Here is an 11,323-nt window from a genome sequence, read left to right on the forward strand (position 1 = left end):
CCTTCGTCTTGCGAGTTTTTCGTCTTCCGAGGCATTCGTCTTGCGAGGTACCACTGTATATACATTTATTATATTTATCATTCTCTCCTGAACAAAGACATCTGCTTTAAAATGCAATATTAATAATTAATATAATAGAAACACTAAAATTAAAAACCTTATTAGCACAATTCAGATTGACAGGATGAGTTTGGTTTTGGTAGACCTTGTACTTTTCTGGCTGAGTCTTGGCTAAGCAGGAGTTATGCTGGCATAACTCCTTCACCCTGGTTCAGCTGGCAGAAGTTAAGCTGAGGCAAGTCCCCCCAAAGGGGTTTTCCTAGGGTGTGGTGGGGGGCAGCAGACAGCAAGGAGAGACACTCCAAACCCACTTTACCTTGGTCATGTGATCTAGCAACCTGGCAGAACGTAGCTGACAAAAAAAGGGTGGCGTTTGGAACAGGTAAAACTTAAGCTGGCTTTTTATAGTTAGGATTGTTCTGTGAATCAGAAGGCACTAGTCCATAATTGCGAAGCAGTACACATGGGCAATAAAAACACTAAACCATAGTATCAGAAATATCTCCCCTTTCCCCCTAAAAGTAGAAAAAAGCAACACCACAGGTTGGAAATGGACTCAGCAAATAGAAACATGCATTGTTAACTGCTGGTAAAGACCTTTTAAAACAGGAGGGTCTGCATCATGGGTAGCTAGCAACGTCCCTCCACATGCTAGATTCGAACTCCCAACATCCCTGCCCATTGAGTGCATTCCAGCAACATCTACACTGGCTGCTTATGGTGTACACTTGCCAGTGGAGCGTGACTAGTGATGGGGGCTAGTAAGTTGTCTTTGGCAGGAAATTGGAATAGTCTGACTGCCACAGTGGAGAATACCCTGATCCTAACTCTACAAATGATGGAACCTCTTTTTTAAAAATCTATTAGACTGAAGACCATATGAGAAAATTGTAGTTTGATTAAGTGACTGAAAACTAAAATGCCTGCCTGCATTAAGTAACTTCATACATGAAAGCAATATTTTTTAAAGTATATTTTTAAAAGAGTAAATACAGTTCTAAATTCAGACTTCCAATTTGTGCCCTAAAGTCTTAAATTTTTGACATTGCAGAACTTCTGCTATATCCTTCTTCTCTTCAACAGATATGGGAGACAAAGAAGGTGTGTGAGTCCTCTGCTGTTGTGTTGAAACGTGAAATAGATGTTTTGTTTCCTGTTAATGAAGTTTTCATCTTGGCTATTGACAATATGAAGCATCTGCAAGTAAGTATGTTTTGTATGTTGCATATGGAACATTTAGAAAGCTTTGGCTTGTATGACTTGAATGTAGCCTACTGTACCCAAGATAATAGATGCCCCTCTTGCTCCTTCTGCCTTTTCCTCTGGCCAACATTGGCATGTGCCATCCCCACCCCTGAAAGTTGTCCATAAGGAAAAGCAGCCCTCAGACAAAAACATTAAGTGAGAAGAGTAGGTTCCCAGATTGAAGAGGAAAAAACCTGCATCTAATGTCACTAGCAGGATCTGAGTTTTCCAACCATGTTTGCTGAGTACAAAATGTGTGGCGCATAAATCAAGTTGTGTTGATTGAATCCCTCATCTTGATGAATGCCAATAGGTGCTGATGTCTGGTTACATACCAGTATTGATTGCACCATTAGGCTTCCCAGTGCCTCAGGGTGTGGAGTTGCTCTTCCTCAGGGTTCTCAGACAGCCAGTTAGCAGACACTCCTGAATAGCTTGATCCTGTAAGGGACCAGGCAGGTAGGAAGACATTTGCATTTTATTGAATTCCTCTGCATAATGAGCAAGAGTCACTGGAGTTGAAGTAGCTAACAGATGCTCTTGCCGTGGTTTCCCAAGCCTCTGCCTAGTTCACCATCCAAGGCAAAAGGAAGATTTGAAAAGTATGAATTTGGGGGAATACTCAAACTGGCAGAAAGGCTGAGCTCTTCAGTAACAGTGCATGAAAGAACTGGAACTATTAATAGAAAAAGAACGTCAGAAGAAGAGATGTTCTCAATTCAATAGGTGTTAAGAAATTCTATCTCCATTTATAATCTCTCATTGAAACTTCCTTGGAAATGTTTGTTGAAATGTGTGTACTAGAACAATACAGATGCCTCTGTTTTACACATTTCTATTCCACTTATTCTCCCATGGAACTTTGAGAGCTCCTGTGGACCACCCTATTCACTAGCATGTCTCCTGTGATGTTCAGAATATATGGGCTATACTCCCACCTCAGCATAGGAAGCAGGCTTGGAGAAAAGAAGAAAGGGCACATTCATAAGTTCTCTGTGCCTTCTTGCAATCTCCCAGTCAACTATCTTAGTAGAAAGTGGTAAAGAAAAACTGTTTTTGCATGCGGTTCCCCCTTTTTTGTTTTCTTCCTTCTTCCATGTGGAGACTGCTAGGGTCTTCTATAAACCCTTCTCTAACCTGTCAAAGGGCTATGAGACTGAAATGTCATAAACTGGTTTTTCTGCCTGTTTGAAGAAAAGAAATACCATTAGGCAACTGTTTTGAAGAGCAAAATTATCCAATTTGGCCACCCTTTTTGTAACAGACTTATAAATAAGGATCAAAGTGGTGATGTTCTTTTTTGTTCTTCAGTTAGTGTTTGCTGTTAGCGTTGCTATGGATATTTGTGAAGCAGGGAAAAAAAGGTTGCAGCTGTGCAATGGCGGTGTTCATGTCTGCCTACCGCTGAATAGTTAAAGCATTTGTGAAAAATAATTGCAAGTTTTTTTTAGATACGGAAGAACTCCTTCTAAAGTGAAATTGTGGGTGGTTTGCCCTTAATACAAAGCTCTTACTGTTTCTATGTAGTTGTCAGAAGACTCAGACCTACAAGATTATGATAAGCAGGCACACTCTTAGCAAAGCAGCAACAAAGAGCAGTTGTGCCAGTCATACACATTTACTACCTATTTTTCTTATTTAGTGTAAATTCTTCTGCTACTTCTAATCATAGAACCATGTATTTTGGAGTTTCTTGGTTTGGATAAAAACTGTTATAAATATGCCAGTAATCTTAAAAATCACTACTGAAGTTGAGGAGAGGGTCAGATGCTTTTTTATGTGAAAGCTGTGTGTGTGTGTGTGTGTGTGTGTGTGTTGTACAATAATAATTTCCAAATATGCCATTGCATTGCAGCTAATTAATGGCTTCACAGGCCATACTGTTTATCAGACTGAAGAACAGGAGCCTTTCATTAGCTGCTGTTGCCTATATGAAGACCTTCAGACTGCAGCATTTGGAGAGAAGAATGGAACAGTAAAGGTAAAATAGTTGAGATTAGTTAGGCATTGGCTTCTCTGATTGTGATCATTTCAGGTGTTATACAAAAAATGATAAATTGGCACTCAGAATCTCACAAGCAAAAACACTAGCAGGGAATCAGTTGGAAAATACTATATTCTGGGATAATTTAGGTCCACCAAGCACCTAATATTCAGTTCTCCTCAAACTTCCTGCCACTTTAGATTATGACATTGGGAATGGATGAGAGCTTCATTCACCAAGTCAAGCTGATGATCATCTCCTTAGAATCATAGAATTGTAGAGTTGGAAGGGACCACAAGGATCATCTAGTCCAACACTCTGCAGTGCAGGAATCTTTTGCCCAATGTGGAGCTCGAATCAATGACCCTGAGATTAAAAGTCTCATGCTGTACCAGCTGAGCTATCGTGTTCAGTTCATGCTTTACTATATTGTTGCAGAAAAATATATTAGTTTTGCAATATAATAAATATAAAAGCAAAATAATTTTCTGTTTCATTATAATTAAACAGGTCCTCTTCCTGAAAATTTACCCAAGGAAAAGGATGGAATTCCCTAATTGAATTTCTCCGTCCCGAGACCTATTGGTTTGCAATACCTGTACTTATAAAAGGCTACAGTGGATCATTGAGGTCCCCTAATAGACTTCCCGCTTCCTTGAAACTAGTTTTCCCAGATTCCTTTACATGTTGTGAGGCAAATATACAAAGAATATGGTACTTAGAACAGAATTGTACTTTGTTTTTAAGGTTCTCTCAGTATGTTTTCTGATATTCTCAAATCCAGTTATGAAGCATCACACTTTGATGATGAATGCATTAATTTCCTTGTTGCATCATGTATTTTTTATGTATAGCTACCTATTATAAAGTGCCTGTTGGTTGTGCTCTCTAGTAAATAATCAAGCACTTTATAAATACAATACTTGCTATAAATGTGTGTTTTTTTCAGTAAGAATGCATTTTTAAAAAGATACCTTTTAATAGCCATGCTAACGAAGTAGAAGGAATATCTGCTGTCCATATGGATTGCTATGCATATGTCTGGCCATAGATCATGCAGAAAACTTTTGTTGCATGTTTCATTTATAATTTCTCCTTTTAGTTGTTTTAGGTTAAAATAACGAAGGAGGAAACATTACTTTAAAGAAGTAGCTTTTTTATAACACAATCTCATTCATTATACTACTGCTTTTTAAAATTATACATGTGGGTTTGCATCTCTGATTCCTTTCAATCTGTAAGCAATGTGAACTCACAACAGTCTGTTGTCTGATCCCATTTTTAAAAGGTATTAAATCTGTCAAGTGGGAATATTTTAAAATCCAGAACTGGACACAAGGAAGCTGTACAGCACTGCCAGTTTACTTCTGATGGGAAAACACTCATTTCAAGCTCTGATGACTCAACTATACAGGTGCGGAACATTTTAAACTATTGCTTGAGAATATATATTTCTGAAGAAGCTAGGTGCAGTCCAGCAAAGTTTATGTTTTGTTTAAAGCTTGATGTTTATTTATTTTTGAGGTACTTTGTGAGGGTAAGACAAAAATGCTTCTTAGAGATCAAATAATTTTTTATTTTTGAGGTACTTTGTGAGGGTAAGACAAAAATGCTTTTTAGAGATCAAATAATTTTTTGGGAGGGGGGGGTTTAAAGACCTTGTGGGAGGAGTAGTATTGTCTTGTGAAGAAAAGTTGAGGGCTTTTTGTTTTACTAAAGAAATTTATTTTTGAGGTACTTTGTGAGGGTAAGACAAAAATGCTTCTTAGAGATCAAATAATTTTTTGGGAGGGGGGGGTTTAAAGACCTTGTGGGAGGAGTAGTATTGTCTTGTGAAGAAAAGTTGAGGGCTTTTTGTTTTACTAAAGAAATAAGTCTTGTTTTCACCATAAAAGCGAGCCAGAGTTGAAGCCAATTTCCCATACTCTATCCTAATTTCTGTTTTATTAGGTGTGGAATTGGCAAACAGAGGAATTTATTCTCCTGAAAGGTCACAAGGAACCTGTCAAGAATTTTCACCTTCTAAAACACTCAGGGCTTCTTTCATGGTCATTTGATGGGACAGTTAAGGTAAATAAAAAAACCTAAGCATTGACAATTTAGATTGGTGCCTGTAGCTAAACCTTAAAGGAAAGAAATGCACATCATGTGAACATCATATTTGTTGTGTTTTCAAAGTTAGATAACACTATTTACGAGTCTTGTTTTGACTGCAAAATACTCAGTGGTTAAAGTACGTACTTTTTTTAAGAGCATCTGCTGCTAAGTATTTTGAAAGACAAAAACACCTGTGTACTGTTTTAAACCCTTCTACCTGCACTATTGTTCACTGGCACATTTTAATATTACAGCTCTGGAACACAGTTACAGGAGAACTTGAGAGAGATATCATTTGCCATGAAGACACCATTCTTTCTTGTGTAATTTCACCCAATACCACTATGTTTTCCACTACCTCTGCTGACAAGACTGCCAAGGTCAGTACAGGTTTACAAATGAATGCTAAAACATAAAGCACCATCTACTCTGAGTTTAGCACTTTTTATCCTAATTCAGTAGAAGAGTTACATAAATGCTTGATGGTATTTTGCTGATAATCAGAAAGATCTGATTAGCTGTCTTCTTTAATCTAAAACGAAACAAAAACTTAAAACACGTCAACTTTCATTTGCAGGGTGCACCACCTAACTTCTCATTTTGGTTGTCCCTTTATATACCTTCTGCACTTTGCTCTGTCCTAAACCATCTGTGTAGAAAAGTTTAGCTTGCTTTCTATTGTGGGAGTACCTTAACCAATTTTCATATCTGAGTCACTGAAGTCCAAATATCTTTTACAGGTAGGAAGCTCAAAATGAACGTAAAAATACTGGAATATAATTTAACAACGTGTTTCATGTTTTAAATTTTTAGGTATGGAGTTTTGAAAGTTCATCGGTTCTTCATAAGCTGAATGGTCATGACGGCTGTGTGAGGTGCTGTGCCTTCTCCCTTGACAATGAATTGTTAGCCACAGGAGATGACAATGGAGAAATACGGGTACTCCATTTTGTTTTTAAATGATTTATTTAAAAATTTAGCATAAAAAGTTATTGCAGCAGGTATCGGCTAGTTAAGGGGACACATGAGTTTCTCACAAATTAGGTGGTGGCTCTTTGGTACTCTAAGACCTGGTTTGTATGACCGCGTACAGGTTTTAGAATTCCAATGCAACAAGAATATTAACAGAGGTGGAGAAGGATGTCAGGTGCACTTCTGATAACAAAAAGATGATTAGAAATAGAAAGGCTGCATTAAATCCAAAGGAAAGTAGGATTAATGATTAAAGGGTATTGGGGAAAGGAAGGCAATTCTTCATTATAGATCATAAACATATTTACATATAAATGTGGGACTTACTTGCCTCCTCTGTTTTGTTGTTAATATGTGTTGCATCTTGATAATTGCATACATTTTTATGTCCTTCTGCATTGATTAATCTTTCCCTTCTGTCCCATGCAGCCATTCATTTCTAACATGTGATTTGTCTCTCCAAACCTAATGAGAGCACATAGAGAATGCGGTATAGAGTGGTCCTTTTGAATGCTCATTGTGCCACTGGTGGCTTCAGTGTTGCCCCAAACTTGTAGAGGATTAGGGCTGACAGTGCAAAGAAATGTATACATCGAGCCTTGGTTGTAAGCACAATATATGACACTCTAAAATTAGTCATTACTGCTTAGATGGTGTGGAAGAAAAGGTGGTAGCCTTTATTTACAATTTTCATACTTTTCATGCACAAGTGAATTGTGAGAGACTTAATTCTTAAACAGTTTTTTAAATCTATAATTTTATGAAGGCTAGCACATGTTTAAATGGCAGAAAAGTACATATAGCATGGCTCAGAAATGTTTGTTACGTTGAGGATGTTTCAGAGAACAGGTTTGACAGGTATGTCAGAAACTCCTGTGGCAGGGGTGGGGAATCTCTGGCCTGTGGCCAGTCTTGGCCTGCCATGGGATCCCGTTTGACCTTTGAGGCCATTTCCCTCAAACTGTGCTCATAAGCAGATACAGTTTAATCCTGCATTAGCTATGCAATTCTTTTCCCAGCCAAAAACAAGATTGCACAGCAAAGGCAGCAGGATTTTTTAATTATTAGTTTTCATATTATAAAACCATCAGCTGAATTGGGATGAAAGCTCTGTGCCAAAGCACCCTTTGAAGCAGCTCATGGAGACAGCACCTGATGATCAAACAGGAGCATGGGGGCTTCCTTGAAGCCATTTGTAAGCCTCTCGCCTCCTCCAATTTCAGAGGCTTAAAAGGGAAGCACTGGGAGACTTGCAAAAGATTTTGTGAGTTTCATCTGCCCCTTTTAAGGCTCCAAGATTAGGGACTTTAAAGGGCTTTTTGTGGGTTTTCCCACACTCCCCTTTTAAGCTTCTGAGACTGAGGGTTTAAGAAGGGGGCACAAGTGATTTTGACATGTGATGTTATATGATTGACAGGTGGATAAAGTCATCCACCTGTCAAAGTTGACCCCATGGAGTTAAAAATGTTTCCTGTCTTGACCTCTGGTGTGGGATAGGTTTCCTTGTGGTTTGTAGAAATTTTCTGTGCCAAGGTCATTTTATCTAGTTGAGATTCCTGCATTGCAGGGGATTGGACTAGATAATTATACTATTTTATGATTTTAAGGGACTATGAACACAACTACAGTTACACTGCAACCTTAACCTGTTTTTGTCTGTTTTTGTACTGCTTGTGTCTCAGGTTTGGAATGTATTGAGAGGAGAACTGCTTCACCTCTATTCCCATGCTTCAAAGAGTGAGGGAGAATCAGCCTACGGAGGCTGGGTAACAGACCTTCGCTTTTCCCCTGATAGTCAGATACTTGTTTCTTCTGGGGGATGCATTCAGGTAAGTTCAACAAGAATGGGTACCAAAGGAGAATTATTTTGTAATTTATTAACAAATGTGAAAATGTGAAACAACTCTAAATACATAGTAAATTGTCAGGATTTCATTAGTGTTTTGTTGCAAATAGAAAATATATCCAAAAGTTTTAAAGATGTTAAAATGTTGTATCAGTCAGTTGTCCTCAACCATTGTTTTCTGAAACTGACATCTGAGAAATTAATAGTGTGCACTTAATGTGTAGATCTAGAGTGGGACTCCCAAGTTATTGGTATCATATCTGTAACATGCTACATTCAGATTTATTGCTCCCTAATTGAAAACTTGTTTTCTCTTCCTCCTAGTGGTGGAATGTAGCTACTGGGCAACTCCTACAAACATTCTATACAAATGGAACAAACCTTAAATCATTACACGTTTCTCCAGATTTCAAAGTATGTGTGACTGTTGATAATCTTGGCATTCTTTACGTGCTACAGATTATGAAATAAATCTGTTTAAAACTGATTGTAACTGCAGTGTTTTGAGCCGGAAGCATATTCCCAAAAAACTTTCTTTAAACTGTGAAGTCATTTTGACTCTGGCATAAAATACCTGTATGGTAAATTTGTAAACGTTCCTAAATCAGCATACATTTTATATGTTGTGTTTTGATCAGCAGTTTGATATGCATTTTATATGTGGCTTTTCCCATGGTTAGTTACATCCAGATTAAACTTTAGCCAAACTTTAGTCCCCCTGAAATTAATGGGACTAATTATTGAGGACTAAAGTTGCCCTGATCCAATATGTATGCTAAGTAGTATACTAATGATAATTGGTAGGTGAATTACCAGCCCTATGATAACTGAAATATTTTCACTGATCTAGTGGCAAATGTTTCTAAGCCATAAGTACATTTCCTTAAAATACCATAAACCTCTGTTTTACTAATGCAATTTTGTCTTGAGACAAAAGTAGGGGTGTGGATGTTCTAAATAAACCAAACACTTTAATATTTAAAAAGAATTTTAAGAGCCATGATACACAATGTGACTAAAAACTCCAGTAGGAGGAAATTATACTCCAAACGGTACTATTATGTTTTTAGGAGTAGCAGATTCATGCTTCTCACACATAGCCTTGGTTTGCACGTAAATCTAGGCCAAACCATGGCCAATTGAATTTACAAGTGTTTGAGTATTTGCAGGAAAAATTGTGACCCTGCTGCTGCCATGGTCCACACAGGTAAGCCAAACTATGGTTTGCCTTGGCATTACATCAAAACCTGAGTATAGTTGTCTGAATGAGACAACCCATGAACACTGGCTCAGACATAACACGAAGTCAAACAGTGGCTTAGTTCTGCGTAGTGCTGCAACAAAGCAGCTGTAATTAGCTCTGTGAGTATCACATACTTTCACATTTGAGCTATTGTTTGTGCAAACTGGGCCAGTGTGGTAAAGGCGCAGAACTCTGCACCTGCTTTATTCTTAGGGCATATGGAGACAATTTTCTGAAGGTAAATTTCCCCTGAAGTTATTGGAAGCTGGCTTATCTGTTTGTTTTTGGATAAAACCAAAATATCAGTGTCAGATCTACTAAAGTAGATGGTATTATTTCAAATGAAGTTTTCTGATTGCAAAATCATAATGTAGCTTTATTTTTTATTTTAAGATAGCATATCTCAGATTTTTCTCAACTGCATTTCTTCACTCTTGTGTCAGCAGATATTTAATTGAAAAGGACAACATAAAATAATTCATGTTGCATATAATCTTTAACTGAAATATATTGTCCCCCTTCGGGTAAATTCTAGTCATACTTGGGACTCCTCCCATCATCTTAATGGAATGGGAGCCAGTCCAGTGATGTCAGGACTCTAGACCAAAAGAAAGGTGTCCGCAATGTGGCTCTTTCCCATGTTGGTGTCACCAACTGTGAGTACACACCACAAATCTAGGATTTTCACCATTAACATCTAAGGAGTTTATGAGCAGGTTAGGAATAGAAATTATTTCCAATGCATAAGCAATCTCTAATAATTATAGCAACCAATTAGTTACACTTGTTTCAAAGTTTTTGCCATCTCCATTTCAGTACTTCTTGTGTTTGTGTTTCAGGTTAAATTTAATCATTGCCTTTCTGCAGTTGTCAAACTGTTTTGTTTTTTTTTAAAAATGTTGTGTTTTAATTAGCAGTACCCTCATGCTGTATCTGGAAATGTGATCCTTTGGGCTAGCTTCAGTGAATTGTGACCCTATTCTCACCTGTGCATCCCTTGCTAGGAAGCCTTCCCATTAAGAAAAGAACACAATTCAAAGGGATGTAAAGGAAACCCTTACTCTTTGACACAGTGTTCCACTGAATGGCTGTGTAGGAGCTGGAGTGGAGAATTATTTGTGTTATGGGGGCTCATTAAGATTCAGTGAAGGATGTTGAAGAAACAAGGATTTAGTTGGGTTTTTTAAAAGGTTTAATTTAGATTTTAGTAGCTTGTGGACAATATTTTAAGGTAACATTCATCAACTGAGATTGTCTAAATTTTCCGCTGGCGTTATCTTTTGGAACTTAAGATAAAGCTAGATAATTAAAATGAGGCTCATTGGTCTATTACATTAGGAGAAAGGAATTGTTTCCGGTTTATCTGGCATTACAAGAGATAATCGGAGTACTAATAGCAGCTCAACTTTTGCTTTTAGCTATACTGTACTGTGTTGGTGTTAATTGGAATATATCTGTGCATCAAGGGAAATTGCTGAATTTGCTGACTGCTTTTTTTTTATGTTTCTAAAACTTTGCATTAGCAAAGTTGCTGGGTTTTAATTAAACAAGTTTGTGCATTTGAAAGCAATAAATATTTTAATATATTGCAGGATGTGGTGTATTTTTTATATCTTAGTCCATACATTTTCTTCCTTTTCTCCAAAGTTCAAAGTCTTCTCCATATGAGAATTTTCTTTTCTCATATAGAATACAAGGGTGCATAGAAGTAAGCCCCATTAGAACTTAGCAAGACTTACTTCCAAGTAAAGAGGCATAGATTGTGTTGGAAGAATAGAACAAGCATCTGGATCTTGTCTTTTGTGGAAAGATGATGTTTTCTCTGTGCCAAAGCTCAGTAGCTTTGCAAGTGTAGTCAGGTGTAGGAAGATCATTT

The 11,323-nt window shown here is 37.5% G+C and overlaps 1 protein-coding gene across 2 annotated transcripts in view; it reads left to right on the forward strand.

Moving 5' to 3' along the window:
* APAF1 (apoptotic peptidase activating factor 1) overlaps positions 1–11,033 on the forward strand; it is a 40,180-nt gene extending 29,147 nt beyond the window's left edge. For both annotated transcript variants that reach the window (XM_083573583.1, XM_083573584.1), the window contains exons 21-28: positions 1,144–1,263; positions 3,161–3,286; positions 4,578–4,703; positions 5,240–5,359; positions 5,641–5,766; positions 6,200–6,325; positions 8,041–8,187; positions 8,529–11,033. In XM_083573583.1, coding sequence (XP_083429709.1) covers positions 1,144–1,263; positions 3,161–3,286; positions 4,578–4,703; positions 5,240–5,359; positions 5,641–5,766; positions 6,200–6,325; positions 8,041–8,187; positions 8,529–8,675 — 1,038 coding nt within the window. In that variant the 3' untranslated portion in view covers positions 8,676–11,033. The remainder of the gene's footprint in view (positions 1–1,143; positions 1,264–3,160; positions 3,287–4,577; positions 4,704–5,239; positions 5,360–5,640; positions 5,767–6,199; positions 6,326–8,040; positions 8,188–8,528) is intronic.
* The last annotated feature ends 290 nt before the right edge of the window (positions 11,034–11,323 follow it).

The sequence above is a fragment of the Podarcis filfolensis genome (assembly GCF_964270895.1).
Source record: "Podarcis filfolensis genome assembly, chromosome: 10".
In the NCBI taxonomy this organism is placed as follows: domain Eukaryota; kingdom Metazoa; phylum Chordata; class Lepidosauria; order Squamata; family Lacertidae; genus Podarcis; species Podarcis filfolensis.